Here is a 26,140-nt window from a genome sequence, read left to right on the forward strand (position 1 = left end):
TCATGTCCCGACCGGAAACAGCAGACCTTTATCAACTCACCCGTGCACACTCACCTCACGTGCCGCAATCAGCTAAGTGCCGCCTGGTGTGATCGCAAATCAAAAGAGTTTCATACACAGGAAACCCGCCACCACTGATATGTGTTCTAAAGCACCACAAATCTAAATCTAAATGAGACTTCTGTCTTTACAGTTACCATAGCATACACAACATTGCCCTCAATCCAAACATATCTGACTAAAGTATTGAAGATGCACTGATGACCTTGATGATGTAACAACTAGCAAAAAATTATTGCAGATAGCTTTGAATGCCATAATACTCACAGTTGTGCTAATTCATTGGCCAATCATTGTTGTGTGTAGGACTCAGTAAGAATAAACTTTTCCTCAACATCTCCGTTACATTCGCTTTTGTTCTATATTTATTGAGCATATTACTGTGTGTATTCTGTTAAAAAATATTGCACGGTAATTATTTGGTAAACCCTTCGTTTTATGAACCTTTTTATAAACACAGAAACCCCTTGTGGTGATTTTCCAAAGGTTACTACCACTAAATTAAACTACTAATTTTAAATATATATATTTGTTTCTTAACCATATGTCCTTTCTTTCTCCCTTTCAACTCCATATTTTCTATTTTCTATTGTTTCTTTTCCTTTTTACTTCTCCCCTCGCTTTCCACCCTCTCACCTTTGCTTTTATCTCTGCCAGCCCAGATGCGTCAGAGGCCCCCAGTTGACTGTAATGAACTGTTGTTTGTAATTGGTTTGTGCTTTGTTACCATAGCATAGACAACATTGCCCTCAATCCAAACATATCTGACTAAAGCATTGACGATGCACTGATGATCTTGATGATGTAACAACTAGCAAAAAATTATTGCAGATAGCTTTAAATGCCATAATACTCACAGTTGTGCTAATTCATTGGCCAATCGTTGTGTGTAGGACTCAGTGTTAGAAGTGTATCTCAATGCTTTTCTACTTTTTTGTCAATAGGTGCTTTAGCTGTGTTTTTTTTATATCAATGGCATTTCTTTTACATATACTTGGAGACGGATTGGCATGTTTTTAATTGCTTTCATTGGTTTGCTCCTTTACCAGAAGCAAAATATATTTGTCAAGCATGTCAGTGGAACATTTTTATATTACAGTAATTTACTGTATATTTGAGATTGAGAATATCTACTCTAAACACTCACATGTAAAGCCAAACAGCAGTTTTATGATTGTATATTTAATTGAAACTTCATAAGTTTAAGTTATTATTATTAGAGGCATAATTATCACTTTGTAGTTGTTGGGGGGCTTTGACGTGCACAGTGTATTTCCTGAAGTCAGCTGTCACACTCTCTTCCCAGGAGCCTGTACAGGAAGGATAGATACAAAGGCCACCAGGAACCCATTGAGAGCCCCTCAAGGAAGTTGCTAAATGTGTGCATGAATGAGTGGTGTGTGTGTGTGTGTGTGTGTGTGTGTGTGTGTGTGTGTGTGTGTGTGTGTGTGTGTGTGCATTTGTATCGGGATGTGTGTGACTTATAATTAGAAACCTGACTGACAGGTGCTGAGGCAACCTGCTGCAGCCCCTTAGTGGTGCATGATGGGTGCCTGTATCTCCTCAAGTCTCAGCCCCATAAATTGGCTTGTGAATTTGTATTGTTATGAAAGGCGAGGATAGGTGGAGGGAAGAATGGATGGACACAAGTATGAATAGAAGGATAAAAAAAGAAAGAAAATATGACAGCATTCCCTGTGCACCCGTTCAGAGCAATGCTGGCAAGTTAAACATTTCCAGCAGCTATGAGTAATGTTCCTTATACCACTCTGTGCACAGGCTGCACAGGACTCACTGAGGTGGCAGAGATTTGTGTGTGCCCACAGTTAGACACTAAAAACACAGTGAGTCATATCACAAAACACCATACACACACAAACTGTCTCTCATACATACACGTACACACAAATAGGGGAGAACGGGGTAATTTGTCACACAGGTTGGTTGTCACAATCGTTATATCTCGGAACCAGAAGGCGCTGTCTGTGAAATTTTGGTATGTAAATATCCAGAATTGGGATCAGAGGTCACCTACATAGTCTTCCTTGGAGTTAGACTGCTGAATTTGAGGTGAGAGGACTGTTTGTGTTTTTCATGTCAAATTGAAAATATTTAGCTCCTCAGTATTTTTCTTCTAGGCTTTTACAGAATGGGTTTATAACAAAACACTTGTTACCCATAAAAAGTGTGAAGGGTAAACTATAGTTTAGATTGTGGTTAGCAAGCTAATTAGTTATCAGATGGTTGTTGGCCTTGATGCTAGCAAAAAATTAAAGTTGGGGTTGGTCGTCACATTTTTGGGGGGGTTGGTTGTCACAAGTTATCCAAAGGCTACAGCCAGAAAAGGAACCCAATAACGAAATAAATTGTCAAGCTGTATCCTCACTGACACCCCACAGAAGGAAAGAATAGAGCAGGAAAAGGCAGCTAGCATGCAAAGGAAAAAAGGGCAACAAAATCAAAACAACCCAGTGCATCCCAAACTAGACAAGCTGCCAAGGCTACAGTAAGTTATGTAGGCCTATTTGTCAACTTGACAATGCAATTGCATTTTCAAATTTAGTTCTACTTTCTTTCCTTCTTTTCAAGAGTATTCCCATTAAGATAACATTGTGACAAACAACCCCATAGTGTATGACAACCGACCCCTTGATGGGGTTGATAGTCTCAATGTGTAAGGGTGTCTTTGGTGATTAATTTCTTCTTTATTACAATAAGATAGAAAAAGTGAGGGGTACACATTTCAAGCCAACACTTTAAGCTTCAATGTAATGTAGGAATGACTATCGAAAGATGTTTAGGTGATGAGCAATTCTCAGTAGAGTAAAAAGTGTGCCTACTTACCCCGTTCTCCCCTACTCACTCACTTACCCACAGTCAAACTAAAGGTCACCAGCCACAAAGCGTTAAGTAGATTGCATTACTATTTCATTATTAGATTGATTGGTGTTCACCGGAGCTAAAAGGCTGAGCGGGTGGGCCATTACTGTTAAGAGGAAGCATGATTTGCTTACTTGTCATAACAAGTGCTCAGTCCTTTTAAAAGGATCCCATGGGTAAAAAACTCACTATAAATTACAGCATGTGTTGTGATCCACTGGACATTGTCTAAGCATGACCTAAACACCTGATTTTCAGCAACTTCTACAATAAAATAAAATGAAACTATTACTTTAAAGGTGGAGCAGCAATTCTGGAGAATACTAACTGACTCCACCTTTAACTAATGTTCAAATAATTCTTATTTTTTTACATTACATCTAGTGCGCAGAGAGAAAGTAGGGTGAATCCTTTCACAATTATGATTCTATCTAATATAAAGTTGTTCTTTATACATTTGTCTGATCAAAATTTAAGTCAATTATTCAACCACTCTCATATTGTCTCATTGGTGGTCAGCATTACGTTTTAGTATAAAACCTTTGGGTTTTGAAAAAGGCAATAATATACTGTATATTTAAATTATGACATAGTGGCAACACATTTCACTGTATGCTGATGACTACTATATGCTATATTCTGCTTTTGTCTAATCAAAGAAACCACACTATGTGCCAGATTTTGTTTTGCTCACTTCCTATGAATGCTATATAAATATTTTGTCATTCTGAGGACTAAAACAGTGGTGACACACAAACAACATATTACACACAAAATTGCTAATTTGAGCTGTCATCAGCTGATTACATTACACCTGTGTACATAAGGGACACCAATTGTAACCAGGGTGTATCTGGAACAGATAATTAGCTAAGTGTTTATCTACTGCTGACTCTAGATCTAAGTTGTCTTTCCAAACATAATTAGGGAAACAATGCTAATGCCTGCATTTAATGAGATGAAAGCCGATTTTTTTTAATGATAAGTATTTTAAGCAAATGCAGAAAAAGTGACAGGGCTTTGAGTCAATGTATGTGCATTATTTCTCTAAAAGCTATTACAATTGCAAATCCTTCATATGTGCCCTTGCTCTGGTATGAGTGAAGCTCAAGGTAACATAAAGTGGTCCTAGAGTAAAAAGAAGGAAGTGCACCTGCTATGTGGGCCCCCTCCTCTCCATCCATCCATGTCTATCATCTGCACAACTTCTTCCCCTGCTGTAAACCTTTCCCCTTCCTCCCCGCCGATCATTCTCTCCAGGCTACTGTTTCTATAATGAGCATTTCCTCCCACCCCCCTCACCAATTCTCTCACTTTCTCCCCCCTCCTCTCCTCTCCTGTCCTCCCCTTCTCACTGTGTGCAGAATTGGAGAAGCTTATCGCCTAGCAACCACAATTAAAGTACAACAAGTCAGTGGCGGTAGCAGCCACCATCGGAGCAAGCTTCACAAACCTTCGTGTGACCAACAGCTTTAGAGAGAAAGAGAGGAAAATAGAGGGAGTTAGAGAGGGAGGGAGGGAAACAGAGCTAAAGAGTTGAAGTTGGACAGGTGAACGGGAATTTCACTGGAACACCATAGTGAGTACTTTTTGGTTTGAGACAAGAGAGGAATAGAAGAGACGGAGAGTGGAGTAACGTTCTCCGACTGGGTTCACTTGGTTCCACTTGACAGGTATGTGTGTGTGCTGGAATGAATGGATGAAAATTAAAGGTGTTCTGGTAATATGACGGTGCTTTATGTGTATTACTGCTTGTGAATTTTCGTGAGTCAGTATTTCAACACAACCAATGTTACGCCGATTATGCTTTTGATGTTCTTTTGATTTGGCAACAATGCATCACACATTGTCAATGCAATTTCACAGCTGTGAGGGAAAGTTTGATTTGTTTTCTTTTTGTACCTGCTGTGAATATACGTGTTCACACACCTGCTTCCATACACACACAAACACACACATACACTAAGACGGATGCAAACTTAAGTATGTGGGTGAAACTGGAATGTGGTGGAATGTTTGAGGACTGACTGATTACTTGATTCTTATGTGTTTGTTATTATTAATCCCTTCCACATGATCACCCCCTTTTAATGATTTTAACATTTTACAAATGTCTCCTACACTGGGTGTGTAAATCCTGCTAATTGTCTTTCTAGCGTTCCCCACTATCATTAGGGTAATTGACGAAGGTGTTACGAATAGTTGGCAGGTGTGATTTTCTTTCCTGCTACTGTTGTCTATTGAAACAGGCTTTTTTTTTTAAGCTCAGGGGGATTTAGTTGTGACACAGAAGTACAATTCATTGAGAGGCAAAGGTTTTGCATAAGCAGTCGAGACTACACATTAACGGTTTAGTTCTGATGGTTACTGATGCTTTCTGCGGGAACAGGTGCAAAGAGGTGAGAGGGTTCAAGTTGCATGATGAGTGTGAGCCAGGTCTGCAAGAGGCTGGTCATTTACATTCAGGCAAAATATAACTTGAGGCCATTCATTTGATGAATGAGCACATTTCGGTAGGCTGATTAATCGATGATGACATCCACATGGAAACATTAGGATAAACGGGTGCACATATGGACTAGAAATACATTGTTTTTTATTTGAGTTGAGAGAAACAAATTGGGAAATCACAGTTAACTTCAATGATACAATTGATTTTATTTGTGTAACAGTATTCCTATAAAATAGATCATTTTAGACAATTTATACCCTTTAGAAATGAAGTCTCGGTATGCCTATGCATGATGATGCGATAATTATTTCAGCCTAAAAGGGGGGCTCTAAAATAGTGCTCCTTCACTGCCCGCAGACCTACCTTTCAAATGAAGGACAGTGGCACTACCTGAGGGCACTGTGGGGGAGCTATCCTGTGCCCACCAGGAGGATATGCAAAGTTACACACACATACTTACACACACACAGAAAATCAATCGCTGGTCAAAAGTTCACTGCACTGCACACATTAAAGCACACCCAAAAACGTTCGGTCAAGAGGAGTCACTGGCTGATCAAATAGTCATTGCACTGCTCACTTAAGCAGATACACACACCTGCACACACTCACAAAGCAACAGTTCCCTCTGATCTTCAGTTGGAAATACAAAGCGAAGGAATGTGTTTTCTTTGTTCGTCTTTTAAGCATGTTCACTTGCAGAACTGTATCACTCTAACACTTTAATGGATAGCATGGGAAAAGGGCTCACACCTAAGTCCTTGAAGATGACTAGATGGTGCGTTAATGGCTCCAGAGTTCTGATAGAAATTGGAGATATTTGGCCCAGTCTTTGTGGCAACGCGAAGACCAGTGCAGAGTGCAATCCAACCGTTTGGCGTTTTTCCTGACTTTGAAATCCACATTGCTTTATCAGGGAGAGCAGAGAGCCTTGTTGTAATTTTGGTATGATGATTGGAACCTTTATGCACCTCTTACATATTGTCCATTTGTGCTTTCAACAAATCCCCATCTCTGCATACGTACGTCACCTTTAGATTTTGGCAATGAGAAAAGTTACATAACATTTTCATCAGATTCACTAGTAAGTGCAATGGCCTACACTGGGGCTGTGTTGGGAAAGCCATACTAATGTCCTCCCTCCTACATACTCAACATGTAAACTCTATACTGTCTACTAAACGATTGATTGTGTAAGCGAGGTGTGTTGGACCGTTTACACTGAAGTGTACAGAAGCAATAAAGAATAAAAAAAAAACTTCCATGTCGTTTGAAAAGACATTGTGGGGCAGATGAGTAGGAAAGGTATCCTATCAATCCATACACAAAATCTTCCCGGTTCTCATCCGGGCACTTCTCGCCTACACAAACAGGTTCGCCGAGATCGTTTATCGGCATGTGGCATGTGCAACAGCGACCACTAACATACCATGGCATCTGCCGCTCAGTAGCGGTATATGCCGGTCCCAAAATTGGTATTCTCCGCCCTACGTGACACCAGCACACCCCGCATCCCCCCTATAATTTCACGACAGGTATTGCCGTAAATGTAAAGCTATATATATTTGATCTTTATTGACACTATATCACAACATAATGCCGTAAATAAAGGGATTTATTAGTTTTTTCTTGTCCTTTCTGTTGTCTGTGCCAGATTTAGCCATGCAGGCTAATTTTCACCTGCAGTCCCTGGCAGGTTGATAGCTTAAAATAAAACATAGAAAAACTACAAAAATACAACACATAAGCACAAAACAAAATGACACAAGCACAGACAAGTAAAATGACACAACCACAGCCACCACAGGTTGGTGGTGGTGTGTGAAAAACATGAAACAAGTAGCATACAATCACAGGTAAAAGTGCGTGAACATATAGTAGGTTAAAATACATAAGCAATTAAACACAGACATAAGCACAGACAAGGAGCATACACATAGCCCAGGAGCATAAACACAACTAGTAAACACAAAGATTAACACACTATCCCAGATTATTTTGGCTGCATATTTGATTTGTCAGTAAGTATTTTATAGATTTTGAGAAGGATTTGAGTGAAATGATGATCTGGCTATTTGTTTTATTTGTATGCATTTGATCTGATATTTTATCAAATTTATCTGTGGTTTTACTTGATTGTCTTACAGTAAATGGCAAATACCAATTTACCTGAGTGGCATGGGGGGGTGGAGGGGGTTCACGGGAGCCTGAATCATCTGCCATAAATAAAAAATGCAAAACAGTAATTTTGCTCCAAAAACATCTCCAGCCTGAGGCCACTCTGCCAATAGCTATAGCTATACACCTCCAGAATATGCGGACAGCAGGGGGGTACTCTTGTATGTGTGCCTGATAAGTTGGCTCTACCTCAGGGATGGATTCAGATGTCCCCTGTTGAGCAGAGAATGTTATTTTTTGCACTTGGAGTCTGAACACAGTTGGCTTCACCCCCTAGACATACATGCACATGGGCTTGTGCACAGACCCCACACTTTGTTAAATGCGAAAATCAAGTAAATCCACTGGATAAGTGTTTGTAATTCTATATCAGAGAGCTAAGTATTTTTATATATATATTACTCTCTGGAGACAAGTCATTACCCATTGTAATTGGCCCTCACATGATGGAATTGATCAATTGATTGGTAATGCCTTGAAGGCAAATGTCCAGATAAGTGAAAGGGTTGAGAGAGACAAACATGAACTATAAGCAGGATATCTTTGTGTTTTTCGTTACTGGGTTTTTTTGTAGGTTGATTAACTTGCTGATGCTTTGATTGAGGTCAGTACATTTTGTGCAGAACTTAACGTTCAATAGACTATTACTGCCATCAGCCACTTGCATTCAGCTTCTTCTTTTTTTTAAGTAAGTGGATGAAGCCATCTGAATCTGCAGGAAAGCCTCAGTCCACATGAATGGAACAAAGTCCGAGTGGAATTGATCTATATAATAAATATGCCCTCTAAACCATGCCATGGTTTTACAACATGTAGGGGAGTGCTTCACTACAAATGAGCACTTAAGGACGAAGAACCGCAATTTAGCCTGTCTCAGACGATGATTGTAATGTATGTTTTTCTTCTCTTCTTTTCAGAGCCTTGGCTCAGCTGACCGAAAGGAAAATCAGCACAAGAAGTAAGTCCCCTCTGTTCACCTGCCTCTAACTCCCCCAAACTAAACTCTTTCTAACTTCATGCTACATAATTGTTTCTGTGTGTGTGTGTGTGTGTGTGAGTGTGTGTGCTTGAAAAGGTTAACTTAAGTCTTTCTAAGCCTGAGCCATAATCCATTTCATAACTGTAATTACTTCTCAGTCATTCCAGTTTTTCTCCACAGCACTGTTTGGATTGATCAGGACAGGAATCTGCTTTTCTTTGTCACATGGAATAAAAAAAGCCATCACAGGTTTTCTTACTTGCATTCAATAATAAAGAAAATTAGTGAACTGTAAAATTGGTTCTGTGAAATGATGAGATGATAAACCTACAGTATGTGAATCTATATATAAGAAAATTGAGATTCCGTGAATCAAGATAACAGAGTTTGTCTTGATTCCCATTAGAATATTCTCAGTCCTTGTATGGACTGTTGTTACGTGTGTGTGTGTGTGTGTGTGTGTGTGTGTGTGTGTGTGTGTGTGTGTGTGTGTGTGTGTGTGTGTGTGTGTGTGTGTGTGTGTGTGTGTGTGTGTGTGTGTGTGTGTGTGTGTGTGTGTGTGTGCGCGTGTTTTCAGCAAATGATTTGCTGCACCAAGTGAGATATTGACAGTGAAAGGGTTTGTGATTGAAATTGCTGTGAGAATATAGCCACCATTAACTACTGAGCCTGGCATCAACACAATGAACTTCCAAATGAAGATTGGTGAATCAAGAAAAGAGCCGGAGAGAATGTGTGTACTTTATCTGAAACAGACCTTTTATTTTCTCGGTTTTGTATTGTATCATAGTGAGAAGCCATTCTACTTTCTCATCCGCTATCATTAAATGTGCCCACGGAATCGACACGAACAAACAAACCACTACTGTGAATATATTCTCTAGCAGTAAACCACTCTAACCAGCATTTGTGCTTGCCAATAACATTTCCTACTGTACCAAAGTATGCTGGGCCCGAGAATAGGACAAAAACAAACAATTTGAAAATAAAACAAATCTGCCTCTTGCATGTCTGAGATCACTGTGTGAGAAATATAACAAACTTAACATTGCAAGTGCTCTCCAGATTCATTGACAATGGGCACAGCACGGTGAAAGACGAGATGTGCCAAATAGATTTGATAGAAAAGCTGTATATTCTAGTTGCCCGGCAACCAAAGCCATGGTCAGCCATACTTGCTTCCTGTCGACAGTGCTGCCAGCATGAGCTGTGCACCAAGAGCTTCTCTGTGTGAATAGAAACCTGAAATGACCGTGGAGGTGCTTTCTGTTATATACTGAGTTAGTGTTGCACCCCGGAACCTTTGGACCGACACCTGTGTACCCCACCGTGGGGTTATGGTGTTTGCTCCACCTGCATGTCTCTGTACGTTTGGCTACTATGCTGTGAGCATTGGTTTCAGTAAAGACCCAAAACTGAGTACAAGTGTGCGTGCATTATTGCCCTCGGGTTACCACACTTTTGGCGACGAGGATTAAAACATCGATGACGGAGTAACGTTAGTGTCGAAGAAGAAGTTCCGTGTGACTTTTAGCTTGCAGCATGGCTACTACCACGGTCGGCACGCTCAGTGAATTCGTCGAGCTGGATGGTGACTGGATTGAATATGTCGAGAGACTGGAGCACTTTTTCCTGGCGAATAACATTAAGGAGGTCGAAAGGAAAAGATCGATTCTCCTCAGTGCGTGCGGTGCCAAGACGTACAAGTTGATACGCAATTTAGCAACGCCACGGAAGCCAGGCGAATTGTCATTCAAAGACTTGGTGAAGCTGGTGCAAGAGCATCACAACCCCAGGCCGTCAGTGATTGTTCAGCGCTTCAAGTTCCACACACATTCACGCAAAGCTGGAGTTTCAGTTGCTGCATTCGTGGCGGAGCTGAGACAACTGTCGGAATATTGTGAGTTTGGACCGGTGCTTGACGACATGCTACGGGACAGGTTAGTCTGTGGTATCAACAATGACAGCATTCAGCGCCGATTGCTAGGTGAAGTCACGCTAACTTTCAAGAAAGCGCTGGAGATTGCTCATGCAATGGAAACGGCAGCTATCAACTCTAAAGACATTCAAGCAGCTAACGCCAGTGTGCCACAGGGCGCCGTTAACCGTCTGTTTAATGAAGGGAGAGGCAAGCCGATGAAGTCAGTTGAGTGTTACCGCTGTGGGGGAGCGCATCTTGCTAATGACTGTGGTTTTAAAGATGCCGCTTGCCATAACTGCCAGAAAAAAGGGCACATAGCCAAGAAGTGCAGAGGTGCTAAAAAGCCATGGAAAAAGGAGTGGGAAGAGTCAAAACCCCAAATGAAAACGCATCATGTGCAAAGTGAAGAGCCGGAGGAGCAGTGTTCATTTAACATGTTTAATATGGACCTGAGTGAACCCCGGGCAGACCCGATCTGCGCAACGCTGCAAATAAACGGAAAACAGCTGACGATGGAGGTGGACACGGGTGCCTCAGTTTCGGTGATAAGTCAAACCACCTACTCCAGGTTGTGGTGCTCTGGAAAAGCGCCTGCTTTAAGGAAGACTAACATCAGACTGAGACAATACACCGGTGAGTGCATTCCTCTACTGGGAGCTATAGAAGTAGATGTGATGTATGAAGGCCAGTCAGCTAAAGTGAAGCTGTTAGTGGTAGACGGGGAGGGACCTAGTCTGATTGGAAGGGACCTCCTAAAGAAAATCCGCCTCAATTGGGGGGAAATCATGCACATGAGAGTGGTTGGAGACATCCTATCAAAGTATGCAGACGTTTTTAAGGATGAGCTTGGCACCCTCCGCGGCACAACAGTGAAGTTAACCGTGGACCCCAACGCAAAACCACGTTTTTGTAAACCACGCACGGTGCCATACGCCATGAAGGCTAAGGTGGAAGCAGAGTTGGACAGGCTGCAGCGGTCAGGTGTTATTGAACCTGTGGAGTTCTCTGACTGGGCAGCCCCGATTGTGCCTGTGCTGAAAGAGGATGGTGCGGTGCGGGTATGTGGTGATTACAAAATGACAATTAACCAAGCCTCACAACTTGACACATATCCCTTGCCACGAGTTGAGGATTTGTTCGCCACACTGGCAGGAGGACAAACGTTTACAAAACTGGACATGAGTCACGCGTACCAACAGCTGTTGCTGGATGAGGACTCTAAACAGTATGTGACCATCAACACCCACAAGGGACTGTTTAAGTACAACCGCCTGGTTTTCGGCGTCGCGTCCAGCCCAGCCATTTTTCAACGCACCATGGACAACCTCCTGCAGAACATTCCCCATGTCGCTGTCTACCTAGACGACATTTTGGTGACAGGTAAAACAGAAGAGGAGCATCTGCAGAACCTCGACCAGGTGCTAAAGAGAATGAAGGAGGCCGGGCTGCGTTTAAAACGCAGTAAATGTGTTTTTCAGGCTTCAAGTGTCACCTACCTGGGTCACAGGATTTCCGCTCAGGGTCTTTCCCCCATGACAGAGAAGGTGAGGGCGATAAAGGAAGCTCCTTCTCCAAAGAATGTGGCAGAGCTCAGGTCATTCTTGGGCTTAGTGAACTATTACGGGAAGTTCTTGCCTGAGCTCTCCACTGTGCTCGCCCCCCTCTATCAGCTGCTGCACAAAGACTGTTCCTGGAATTGGCAGCAAGCTCAACAGACAGCTTTCCAGCAGGTAAAAGAACTGTTGCACTCAGCAACACTACTCGTGCACTTTGACCCGGACAAAGACGTTGTCTTATCCTGTGATGCATCGCCCTACGGCGTGGGGGCGGTCCTATCGCACTGTATGGAGGACGGAGATGAAAAACCTATTGGGTACGTGTCTCGCACTCTCACATCAGCAGAAAAGGGTTACTCTCAGCTAGAGAAAGAGGGGCTAGCTGTAGTTTTTGCTGTGAAACGGTTCCACCAGTACCTGTATGGTCGCCCATTTACCATTTTTACCGACCATAAGCCCTTGCTGGGCCTGTTTAGTGAGACTAAGGGTATTTCACCCATGGCGTCAGCAAGAGTGCAGCGCTGGGCATTAACTTTGTCAGCGTATCAGTATCACATTGTGTATAAAGCAGGAAGTGAAAATGCAAATGCAGACGCATTCAGCCGTCTTCCCCTCCCAGAGTCACCAAGCCAAACTGACCTACTTCCAGAGACTGTGTTTTTGTTAGACAGACTGTCTGACTCTCCGGTGACAGCAAAGCAAATCAAACAGTGGACTGAAAGAGACCCGGTGCTGTCACAAGTAAAGAGATGGCTATTGCAGGGCTGGCCAGTATCAGTTGAGCAGGAGGAGCTCAAGCCCTATGTCAAGCGTCAGCTGGAGCTAAGTGTGCTGGATGGCTGTATCCTCTGGGGCTCCAGGGTGATTATTCCACCTGCGGGACGGGCTCAGATAATGGAAGTGCTGCATGAAGCTCACCCCGGGGTGTCGAGGATGAAGAGCCTCGCCAGGTCGTTTGTGTGGTGGCCTAGGATGGACGGTGCTTTGGAAGAAAAGGTAAAAGCATGTTCACAGTGTCAAAGTAACCAGAAGATGCCCGCACCTGCGCCTCTCCACCCCTGGGAGTGGCCGGCACGTCCGTGGTCCAGGCTCCACCTGGATTTCGCTGGTCCGTTTATGGGCCACATGTTCCTGGTGCTGATGGACGCTCATTCAAAGTGGATGGAAGCACACATCATGTCAAATATCACAGCCCCAGTTACCACTGACACGCTCAGAAGCATCTTTGCCACCCACGGGCTACCAGATACGGTTGTCAGTGACAACGGGCCCACTTTCACAAGTGAAGTTTTCAAAGAGTTTGTGGAGAAAAATGGAATCCGACATATCCTGACTGCACCATACCATCCTGCTTCCAACGGTTTAGCAGAACGTGCTGTTGAGACACTGAAAGATGGACTGCGGAAAATGACAGGGCACACGCTGGAGACTAAGCTGGCACGTTTCTTATTCCAGTATCGGATTACTCCACACACAACCACTGGTTTGCCTCCAGCAGAGATGTTGCTAGGGAGAAAGCCCAAATCTCATCTGGACCTCCTTCGCCCGGATGTAGGAGCAAAAGTTGCCCGATCACAGGAGAACCAAAAAGTGAGACGGGACCAACATGCAAAGGAGCGGCTTTTACAGCAGGGGGACTGTGTGTATGTCAAGAACTTTGCCAGCGGCTCAAAGTGGCTGCCAGGAGTTATTCACCGCCAGTCTGGTCCAGTTTCTTTTGTGGTTGACTTGTTGGACGGCAGGCAGGTTCGCAGGCACCAAGATCACGTGCGTGTCCGCACTGATGCAGAGGAGAAGGGGTCTCAGAGTGTTTCGCACAAGGACGGTGTGAGTAGCTCTATGGACGGTGTTGCACCTGTGTGCATTGATGGACTGTTGCTGCCCCCTGATGGACTGTCTGAGCAAACTGCCTCACCTGCCCCTGCCGCTGCCCCAATTCCTCCCAGTGCAGCACAGTCTGTTACCCAGTCTGTGGACTCTCCTGTTGCACCAAGAAGGTCAGAGAGGCAACACAAGCCTCCAGAGAGACTGAACTTTTAAACTAACAAAAAAAATGTTGTGCATTACCGGATGTTGTTGATTGCCTGTTGTTAGAATTCTAAAGTTGGAATGTGAATTTAAGTTAGTTTTAGTGCAATATAATTTCTGTACTTTATAAGGGGACATACATGCAATTTCAGTTTGTTTGGGTAACCGTATTATAAGTGTTTACTTAAAGGGGGAGAAGTGTTATATACTGAGTTAGTGTTGCACCCCGGAACCTTTGGACCGACACCTGTGTACCCCACCGTGGGGTTATGGTGTTTGCTCCACCTGCATGTCTCTGTACGTTTGGCTACTATGCTGTGAGCATTGGTTTCAGTAAAGACCCAAAACTGAGTACAAGTGTGCGTGCATTATTGCCCTCGGGTTACCACACTTTCCAATGTTGGTTTTCTTTTTACACCGCTCTAAGTCATTTCAGGGTGCTTCACGTTGGACACAGAGTTAGACGGTTTACTCATTAGAAGAATTTCCTTTGAAAGCTTTAGGATTTAGGCTTCAAAGAGTACAACCTGTATTTGTTTCTCTTTGAGTCAATTCAAGACAGACAGGTACTTAAAACCATTGATTCTTTATCTTTGTAGAAGCAGGCTCTGTTGTCTTTTTAAGTAAACCACAGCTTGTTGAGCTGTCCTTGCAGGCATGGTTTCATGGCAACATGCTTTTTGCCAGCTAAACATGGAGGACCGTATGCGTGTGTAAACACTGTGTATGTGTGTGTAATTTTGATTTGTTAAGATTTAACCCGTTGACTGTAAATGTTCCCCAATAGTGAAAATCCCAAATGGTTGGCCATTATCTGCCCATGAATGCTTTTGTTTTTTTAGGCTGAAATGTCTTTGGTCCGTATAGTTGCTACATCGATGTAATTTAATTTTATACTTTAAAAAAAGAAGGTTTTATCGAATGCCAGGTGTGCTGGCACAGTGACACTGGGATACATCTGTTGCCAGGAGACCAGCAGCTGTATTCACGAAGCAGTAGAATCATAAAGGAATGTATAAATGCCGTCTTCCCCAGAAAGAGAGGGAGAGAGAGGGGGGGTGCTCAGTTTACTCTGCCCCACATCCATCTTACCATGCCAGCATGAACAAACAGCATACACATACTGAACATTCACTATTTCTTTTGTGTGTGTGTGTGTGTGTGTGTGTGTGTGTGTGTGTGTGTGTGTGTGTGTGTGTGTGTGTGTGTGTGTGTGTGTGTGTGTGTGTGTGTGTCTTTGCCCTGTAGTTCAGTATTACTCTGTGATCTTCAATATCCCATCTGTATTATCTCTCCCTGCACCATGTTAACACTCACTACCTCTCTGCTGAGGCTGCTGTTCTGCCTTCAGTTCTGCTTTCCATAACATCGCTAATATGTTGATAACATTCAGTCTTAAAATGTTGACAAAAATATTAAAAGTAATTGCTTCAAATGTCATGAAGGATGATATGGATTATATTCCAGTCAGTTTTAATGCACATAAACAAATTGCTAGTTTCTCACCACCAGGTGAAGGGATCTAATGGGTATCGCTCATTCATTTGTCCTCTTACTCTTTGCTAGTGTGTCAAGGATTTGAGTTTTTCCTGTACTTACCTACAAATGGAATATTGCTAAACTCTGTCTAATCGTTCCTCCAGATGGAGATGATCGTTCGTGTGCTTATTTTGTCCCACTTGGAGCCTTTACAACTCTCTTATAAAATGCCTTTGCAGGTAACCACTGAATAAGCGGTGCAGACTGCCTTTGTAAGGCTTATTATCAGGATTTTCTGAATGGTCCCACGTTATACCTATTTTGATATACTGTGTATTCCCACTTTATTAAGAGGCACTTAACTGTTTACTGAAATAATTTACTGATGAATACATTGTTGTTATAATAGCTCACTTTTTACTGTGCATGTTTCAATACATTTTAATCAGAACATTTACAATTTCTTTTTTTTATCTCCTTTTTGTCGCAATAGGAATTTCTCTTTCATTTTAACTAAATAGACCTCAATTGGTGAATGAGATCCTCAGATTAGGGCTTTGATTTTTTTTTTTAAGTAATGGCTACTAGACTTTCTCTCTCTGTGGACCCAATAACTTTATGGACACTATTAGACACCTCTTAAAATAGCTGCTCAAAGCCCATCTGGTCAAACTGGCCTTTGGGTAACTATGTCTGTAGTTTGCACTCGTTTTAACATAACACACTTTATCTATTATACTTGTGGACATGGTGCTGATGAAAGCTTGTAAACTTTATTTTCTTAACTCAACGTGTCTTTCCTTTATTTATTCTTGGTTCAGATAGTACAGACAGGAAGGAAGGAATAATGGAAGGATGAGGTACAGGGGGTGTCTAGGAGGATGGGGGTTGCTTTTCTTTCATGGAGCGAGGGATTTAGGTACGGATGTCAGGGAAGAGAGAACTTGATTAGACTTAATTTATTCACAGGAGCCGGCCATGTAATTGTTCTCATATGGGGCGAACGTGTGTGTGTGTGTGTGTGTGTGTGTGTGTGTGTGTGTGTGTGTGTGTGTGTGTGTGTGATGGAATAATTTAAGGTGAGTAAGAAGGAATATTTGTTCTCCAACGGTGTGCCTAACTTTTTTTGTTTAGATGATAAAACCACATAGGGGAGAACGGGGTAATCTGAGCCACTTTTTACATTTGCTCCCCTCTAAGGGAGCTAAAATTATTTATCACTCAAATTTACACATTTCCCATTAATTCAGGATGTTTCCTAGAAATGGGCATTAGCCGAATTTTTTCAAGACAAAGGGCAGTGAAAATATGATTGTTTTAAAAAAAGTTGTCATGTGGCTCACTTTACCCCAGCTGTGGGGTAAACTGATCCACTTACTTTTTCCACTCTGAAACTACCATAACAACACATATTGTAACAGTAAGAATCCTGAAAGCTAGCCACACATTCCAGAACTAATGTCGGACTAGTAAAAGAATGATGGGGTTTGGTCAATTAAGTAAAGCAAATTTTCTTAACACTTGAAAGTAACTCTGAACAAAATCAAATACAACATATTATAATTCAAAAGGTTTTAATAAGATTCAAATGTAAGATAGAACCAGTTAGATTAGAACACAGTCTGGGGTCAGAACCCAGGACCCTTAGAGCCAGCTAGTGTCTGGGGGTCAAAGCATAGGAAAATCAGAACCAGCGAGAACAGCCTGGGACTCAGAACACAGGAGAAGACCCAACTGGATTATAACATCAGCCTGTCATACTCTACAACTAGGCCTACTCTACATTCCAGCCCTGAAGGTTACAGGGAACAATGAGAAGGTGCTCTTTCCGTGTGGTTGCCCCAGGTTGTCTTCCTGGTGTATTTCCTTGGCATGATGGCTTTTCTACAATGTGTATGACATTAAAATAAAACATATGTTATGTAATATTACATTAAAATATGTTTAAGACTAAACTTAACTTGTGCCTCATGGTGGGGGAATGTGAGACAGTGGCTCACTTTCCCCCACCACCACAATTTGAGAAAAAACTACCTCTCTTAGCATTTCAGGCTAATCTTCAGTTATCAGCATCACATGGTTTCATATGTTGGTAGTTCATCAACACGTATGATAGAAGTTTTTCTACGTAAATACATCTGCTTTGGCACAACAGTTGATTAAGTTGACAGCAAGAAAATTTACTTTTACATGCAAAATACCTATTTTGGTGAAAAAAACATGCTTACCATAGCACCATGAGGTCCTCTCTTTCAGGGCCATGGGGAAATGAGGGTCTTGAAAACATATATCTCACATGACCACAAATGTTTTCCGTTGCCTAGATACAGGGGGTGGCTCACATTACCCGATGCCTCAGATTCCCCCGTTCTCCCCTATAGTTCCACTGTAAAATAACTGTAGAAATCCTCTCCTGGCAAACCACACAGGCATATGTATGTGTTTGCACCATATTATCCAATACATAGATGAACAATGAAGTTGTCAGGCCAGGACCAAAAGAGGACTCAGATGCAAAGGAAAAATGATATCAAACTCACTTTATTGAGTTCTAAATTTCTTCTTACAAGAAGTGTTTAAATAGACAGGCTAAAAAATACTGTCTCTCTGAAAATCTGACTAAGAACAGAATTCAAGAATATCACAACAGGGGCTTAGGAGAACGAACAAACGAACACTTCGGCACAGGACAAAGGGAAGACGCCGACTAAATACACATGAGGACAATGGGGAACAGGTGGAAACGATTAGGGATCAGGTGAGACAATCAGACCGGTGACACATGAGGAAGGGCAAGTGACCTGAAACGAGAGGAGAGTTAGATCTTCAAAAATAAAACAGGAAGTAACGAGACCAAGAACCCAAGACGAGACAACCTCACCGCGGTGTGACAGTACCCCTCCCTCTAGGGCCGACTCCTGACGGCCCAGGCTGGTCAGGGTGGTCCCTGTGAAAATCTGTGATGAGGATCTCGTCCAGGATGTGTCTAGACGGGACCCACTGTCTCTCCTCGGGACCATATCCTACCCAGTCCACCAGATACTGTTTACCACGGCCCCGGTTGCGAACTGCCAGTAACTGCTTAACCTTGTACACCGGACCACCGTCTATTACTTCTGGGGGTGGCGGCGGGGCAGCGGCTGGAACCATCGGGCTCTCCTTAGCGGGCTTGACTCGGCTCACATGGAAGGTCGGGTGGACACGGAGGGATCGGGGCAGGCGAAGGCGAACTGCTGCAGGACCGATGAGCTTGGTAATAGGAAACGGACCCACGAACCGCGGCGCCAGCTTTCTGGATGGAACTTTTAGGTGCAGATCCTTGGCGGAGAGCCACACTCTCTGTCCTGGCTGGTAGGCAGGAGCGGGCCGTCTCTTGCGGTCCGCCGTCTTCTTCACCCGGTCCCCTTGGCGAATTAACACTTGCTTGGCGGCTGCCCAGATGCGGTGGCAGCGGCGAACCATGGCATGGGCGGAGGGTACAGACACCTCCAGCTCGTTGTCTGCGAACACAGGGGGCTGATAACCAAACACACACTTGAATGGTGAAATACCTGTGGCCGAGGTGGGCAGTGTATTATGGGCATACTCGACCCAGACCAGGTGTTTGCTCCATGTTGAGGGATTCTGAGAGACCAGACACCGGAGGCCGGTCTCCAGTTGCTGGTTTAGGCGTTCGGTCTGGCCGTTGGCCTCCGGGTGATAACCCGAAGTCAGGCTGGTCTTCGCTCCGATGAGCCGACAGAACTCCCTCCAGAACCGGGAGATGAACTGGGGGCCCCGGTCTGAAACAATGTCCTTGGGAAATCCGTGAATCTTGAAAACATTGTTCATCATTATCTCCGCCGTTTCTTTGGCGGAGGGCAGTTTAGGTAAAGCAATGAATCTAGTCATTTTGGAAAATCTGTCCACCACCGTGAGGACAGTGGTGTTACCTTGTGAGACCGGGAGCCCCGTGACGAAGTCCACCGAGATGTCGGACCACGGTCTGGAGGGAATGGGAAGAGGCTGCAGGAGACCCATACGTGACCCGGAGGACGTCTTGTTGCGAGCGCAGACCGAACATGCCCCTACGTACTCCCGGACCTCCGGCTCCATGGAGGGCCACCAGAACCTCCGGGCGATAGCGAACATAGTTCTACGAACACCCGGATGACAGGAAAGCAGCGAGGTGTGGGCCCAGTGGATCACCTGTGGGCGCAATTCAACCGGGACAAACAAACGATTCTCTGGACACTCACTAGGTGACGGAGCCTCACCATTAGCCTGCTTAACCTCATTTTCTATCTGCCAGGTCAGTGCTCCAACCACACATGATCGTGGGAGGATCAGTTCTGGGTCCTTGGCAGCAGGCTCGGGGTCGAAGAGACGGGACAGTGCGTCTGGTTTGACGTTTCGGGACCCCGGCCTGTATGAAAGAGAAAAAGAGAATCTGTTAAAAAATAGCGCCCACCTGGCCTGGCGAGAGTTAAGTCTCTTGGCTTTCTTGATGTACTCCAAATTTTTATGATCAGTCCATACGATGAATGGATGGTCAGCCCCCTCGAGCCAGTGTCTCCACTCCTCCAAGGTGAGTTTGACCGCCAGCAGCTCCCTGTTGCCAACATCATAGTTTCGCTCCGCCTTGGATAGCCGCCGGGACAGAAAAGCACAAGGATGCATCTTACCGTCCTGCTCTGATCGCTGTGAGAGAATTGCCCCGACCCCTTCGTTGGAGGCGTCCGCCTCGACCACGAACTGCCGTTGAGGATCTGGCATGGTGAGAATGGGAGCCGAGGTAAAGCGTTGCTTGAGGGTCCGGAACGCCGCATCCGCGTCTGGAGACCAGTGGAACTGCACCTGCGTGGAGGTAAGAGCATGGAGAGGAGCAGCTACTGCGCTGAAGCCTCTGATAAACCGCCTGTAAAAGTTAGCAAAACCCAGAAATTGCTGAACCTTTTTGCGGCTATCAGGTGTGGGCCAATCGAGCACAGCGCTAATTTTAGCCGGGTCCATCTGTACTCTTCCAGGGGCTACAATGAAGCCCAGGAAGGAGACAGTTTCGGCATGGAATTCACTTTTTTCAGCCTTGACATAGAGTTGATTGTCTAATAGTCTTTTTAACACCTGGGTTACGTGGTCTTGGTGTTTGGTCAGGTTCGGGGAGTAGATAAGTATGTCGTCTAAGTAAACATACACGAAGTGGTCAAGAAAGTCTCTCAATACGTCATTTATCATGGCCTGGAATACTGCAGGAGCATTTGTGAGACCAAATGGCATGACTCGGTACTCATAGTGGCCACTGGGGGTGTTGAAACCGGTCTTCCACTCATCTCCTTCTCTGATCCGCACCAAGTGATAGGCGTTGCGAAGGTCCAACTTGGTGAATACTTTGGCCTGTTGAAGCTGGTCAAAGACAGATGACATGAGAGGAAGCGGGTAACGGTTCTTAATTGTTATGTCGTTGAGTGGGCTGTAGTCAATGCAGGGTCGTAGTGAACCATCTTTTTTCCCGACAAAGAAAAACCTGGCTCCGGCTGGGGATGATGAGTGGCGGATTAGCCCGGCTTTCAGGGAGGTCTCGATGTACTCCCGCATAGCTTCCCTCTCGGGTCCTGAGACCGCATACAAGCGCCCTTTGGGGATGGTGGAGCCCGGAATTAACTCTATGGCACAGTCATAGGAACGGTGAGGAGGAAGTGATAGCGCTTTGGCTTTGTTAAAAACCTCTTTGAGGTGGTGGTAGCAGGACGGCACAGAGCTCAGGTCCGGGTAGTTGGGATCTGTGGTGGGGTTAACAGAGACCATATTAATGTCTGCGATTCCCCCTCCCCGAACTGAAATGTTCATACAGTCACGCGCACAGTTCCCCCCCATCCCACAATCTTTCCCGTTCTCCAATCTATGTGGGGATTGTGACGTGAGAGCCATGGCTGTCCCAATATGAGGGTCTGAGATGGGGAAGTGAATACATAAAAACGAATGTTCTCTTGGTGATCGTTAATGCGCATTTTGAGGGGGGTTGTGATGTGGGTGATAGTAAACAACTCATGTCCATTAAGAGCTTTAGCTCTGATGGGTCTAGCTAAAAGTTCTATGTTAAAGGCTCTGGCAACCCACAGACATAAATATATGACATTAATGTTGGGTTTCTCTATAAGCTGTTTACAGTCATCCAATTAAAAATTTATTTTCATAAATATTATAAAATTTAGTCTAAAAAACAGCTTTTTTGTTGTCTAGAACATTTTGCAGGGTGGTGTGGGCGTGGCCTACAACGTTCTGTAAGGGAACGTTCTCTCACTCACGGTGCTGAGCAAGTTAAGCCCAGTTCAGACCAAAGATTCACCACACAACGAGACGCAAACTTGAAAATGCTGCACATGCTCACAACAGCCTGACTGGCAGTTCACACTGCTGCACGGGCTGCGACGGTAGCTGGTTTCCCTAGCAACGGTGAATGCTTTGGCACAGCTGAGAGCGCAAGCTCAACATCACTTGCAGAAAGTAACCTATTATTATTAGGCCTATATAGGTTTGCAATTAGTTGTAGGATATTTTTTCCCACTACAACGCAACCTGTTTAATTGAAACAGGTGTCAGTGTCACAATGAAAATATATAAAAAATATCTCTGTCTCATATTTATTGTTATATCTTATTAGTTTATTTCCCATTTAACTTGCAAAAAAATCTGCTATCTATTTTAGACATATGCATTTTTAAATGTTTTTGAGGATAGGAGTGGGAGAGAGAGAGAGAAAGAGAGAGAGAGAGAGAGAGAGAAAACGGAGTCTGATTATGTTTCTCATCACGTGAGCTGATGCGAAATGTGGTTTGAATTAAGAGCACAAGGAGTAAAATATAAAAAAAGACAATCAAATGAGTTCAAACCAGCCGGCCAGTTGGATCCTAAGCATGCAGGCTAACGTTGTCCAGACGATCAACAGTGTGGCGACCCGCTGTTGAAGTAGCCTACGCTACAGGCAGCCGCAGAAACATATTCTCAGAAGGGAGTGCTGACAAAAAAGAAGCTCTGCCTGCACTTCAATAAAAACTCGCTACATTGATAAAAAAAAAATGCATCACCAACGCAGTATTGTTACATGCAGCAGTGACACATGCCGTTTTGGTCTGATTATAAGACAGGGTTTCCCCCTGGGAATATGTCGTAAAAAGTCGGGTCGTTTTATATTCGGGGTCTAATATTCAGCGTCCAGTTATGGACTGACCGTTACCAGAGCGATCATCAGCTGGGCTTGTGTCCAACTTGTGGTTATTTATTTATTTTCGGGTGGAGCACGAGCTGCGCACTCAGATGCGGCCGGACAGAGGTGTGTGCGCTTGGTTAGAGAACGATGAGTCAAGCGGAAAAAGAGGCACGGGAAATGGCCAAATAGCTCCACATCCCCAGCACTGAATTCAAAGCCTTGACTTTTTTTTTGTTGCGAGTCGACGTGTCAGAGGCATGAATCGGCGAAGCGATCGACAGTGGCTTTTCTGCGCAATTTGGAGACTTGTCTCTCAGGTCTCGGGACACAATCGGATCGTGAAAGCCTGTCCCCTCTACAACATTAACGTTCAGGAATCCCCGGTGATCATTTAGTCTTAAACCACATAGTTTTTCTGCACGGCGGCTGGGCGAGGTGTCACTGTGAACGTCACCATCACAGTGTTTCACCGGGGTGCGCGCTGCTTGGCTCAGGCGCAAAGAGACAGTCTGTATCTCTTGCGTGGCTCCAGAGATATTGTATATATTTGTTTTTTAGAACGTGTGACGTCCCAAGATAGAGACGTAAGCCAAGGTTCGAATCAGAAATTTTCAAATGGCCGTCTCAATGCATTTTAGAACAGAGATCCTTCGCGTGACATCACAAGATATAGCTCGCTCTAAGCTGAGGCAACATTCGAATCAGGATTTTTCAAATGCTCGACCAACTGACATGACAGTATGTTTGCGGGGGGCTAACAGATATTCCTAAAACCTTTCATATACATATTAGCACTGATTTTACCCCCCAAATAACATAGTTACAAGGATTTAGTGGATTTGGGTTGCCAGGGCCTTTAAGATCCAGTCTTTTAGCTAATTCCCAGTCCATCAAGCTTTCATCAGCCCCTGAGTCTATAAGTGCCTTGAGTTCAGTGGTGGCGTGGTGTGTTACCTGCACTGTGGTGAGAATACGTGAGGGGGTGTCTGTAGTCTTGAATTCACTCACCATCGTGGTCCTTTTAGCCGGGCAGGTGGAGACGAGATGCCCGGGTTCACCGCAGTAAAAACAGCGACCCTCCTGTAGTCGCCTCTGTCTTTCCTCCGGTGATAGCCTGGCTCTCCCCAGCTGCATAGGCTCTTCCTCTCCTTCCTCTCCTTCTAGGCGAGGATAAGGAGGCTGTTCTGGTGGAGGTCGCCGGGTGGTCGACCAGCCAGGTGTCTGCATGCGCGATGGTCTCAAGGTGCGCTGCTGTCTGAGTTGACGAGCTCGGTTATCCGTCCGGATCGCGAGGGCGATGAGCGAGTCAAGGTCCGGGGGAAGATCCAGAGGAACCAGAAGATCCTGAATAGGGGCCGCCAATCCCTTTAAGAACACGTCGTATAGAGCCGTTGTATTCCAGCCAATCTCGGCCGACAATGTGCGAAATTGGATGGCGTAGTCACACACAGAGTTGTTACCCTGTTTCAGTCCGCTCAGCTCCCGAGCCTTTTCCCGGTTGGTAGTTACTGGGTCGAAGATCTTTCGCAGCGCCGTCTCAAATCCGGTGAGTGATCTGCAAACAGGAGAATCTTGGGCCCACTCTGCTGAGGCCCAGGCTTTGGCTCTGCCGGCAAGGTGGGAAATCATGAAGGCAATCTTTGATCGGTCAGTGGAAAAAGCGTGGGGATTTAGCTCATAGTGTATGGAGCAGTCTATGAGGAAAGCTTTACATAAGCCCAGTTCACCAGAGAATCGTGTAGGTGAAGCCAACTTACATGTAGCTCCCATGATGGTCATAGTAGTAACGGGATTTACTGGTAGAGTGGCGGCCACTGCCGGAGGCGCGGGTGCTGTATCCGTCTGCACTAGATGATCGTGCAGGCCCTGGAGTTGAGAGGAAAGAAGCCCCATCTGGGAGGCCATGGCGGTCTGGAACTCCTCCTGACGAGAGAGTCGGGCTTCTTGGGTTCGCAGGGCATCAGTGAGTTGATCTATCCCTGCTGAGTCCATACTGGCCGAAGTGTAATGTCAGGCCAGGACCAAAAGAGGACTCAGAATGTCAGGCCAGGACCAAAAGAGGACTCAGATGCAAAGGAAAAATGATATCAAACTCACTTTATTGAGTTCTAAATTTCTTCTTACAAGAAGTGTTTAAATAGACAGGCTAAAAAATACTGTCTCTCTGAAAATCTGACTAAGAACAGAATTCAAGAATATCACAACAGGGGCTTAGGAGAACGAACAAACGAACACTTCGGCACAGGACAAAGGGAAGACGCCGACTAAATACACATGAGGACAATGGGGAACAGGTGGAAACGATTAGGGATCAGGTGAGACAATCAGACCGGTGACACATGAGGAAGGGCAAGTGACCTGAAACGAGAGGAGAGTTAGATCTTCAAAATAAAACAGGAAGTAACGAGACCAAGAACCCAAGACGAGACAACCTCACCGCGGTGTGACAGAAGTTGCACTTATCCGTCATGCTTACTACAAGAACCTTAGTATAAAGCGTTCCCACATATTTTTCTAAATCTGTCATTGAAATCACATTTCTGTTAAGTGTTTGCTGACCTCTCTCACCCAAGTCAGACACTCTCTCTCCATGCCTCAGGCTCGCTTCACACTAAAGCAGTCGAAGGACTTTCTCCTCCCAAGAATAAGCTGCTTGTTTCCATGGTTACAAGCAACACAGGAACCAAAGCCCCTGCAGCATTTAAATCAGGGAACAAGGTGAATGATAATACAGCCTGTTTCATTAATGGAGCGCACAGCGTACAGTACACAAAGTCGTGAATGGGGCTGATCAAATACTGTGTCTAGGCTTTTACGTTTAGAGGATATTAAGATGAGAGACAAGGAGGAAGAAATCGGTAATCTACAGTATGAACATCTCCAAGTCATATTCAAATGAGCTGCTGTGGCTTATCTACAAGAAAAGATTCATACTGTACATGCCAGTGAGCTTTAAGATGGAAGAACTGTGCCTTAGAAAGCTAATGCAAAATGAACCTCTACAGTTATTGTCAGTGAAGAACCGAGAGGAGATACTGCACATAGACACATGAGAAAACCCACTGCTTTGGGGTTTTCTCGTCGGCCCCACAAGGAAAATCCGAGGCTAATTCTGGCAGAAAGTTAATAAGGGCCGATGGTTCGCCTGCGCGGACTGAGCGACGGGAAAACCGTTCCTTCTTTTTCCAGACTTTTTTTCTTTTCTTTTCACCTCGTTTTCCCCCCCAAGGGTTTTTAAATCCCAGTTAGTGTAAATACATATTGAGGAGTATTTACAATAGTTGTAATGGTGGTAGGAGAGGGAGCTAACTCAGCGGGCCGGAGGAGACTGTCTGCGCGTGTGACTATTTGCACAGTCGATCCTGTGTGTGTATGTGTGCACACATGTTCTCAGCAGGCAAAGTGTATTTGCACACGTTCT

General features: G+C 44.4%; 1 protein-coding gene across 1 annotated transcript in view; it reads left to right on the forward strand.

Moving 5' to 3' along the window:
• The window catches only part of ankfn1b (ankyrin repeat and fibronectin type III domain containing 1b), a gene marked incomplete at both ends in the record, with an annotated part of 134,784 nt that overhangs the window by 64,017 nt on the left and 44,627 nt on the right, over window positions 1-26,140 (forward strand). Inside the window, one exon of the mRNA XM_080049264.1 lies at window positions 8,488-8,528. Coding sequence (XP_079905390.1) covers window positions 8,488-8,528 — 41 coding nt within the window. The remainder of the gene's footprint in view (window positions 1-8,487; window positions 8,529-26,140) is intronic.

Source organism: Ammodytes marinus, assembly GCF_949987685.1.
Source record: "Ammodytes marinus genome assembly, chromosome: 20".
Taxonomy (NCBI): Eukaryota; Metazoa; Chordata; class Actinopteri; order Uranoscopiformes; family Ammodytidae; genus Ammodytes; species Ammodytes marinus.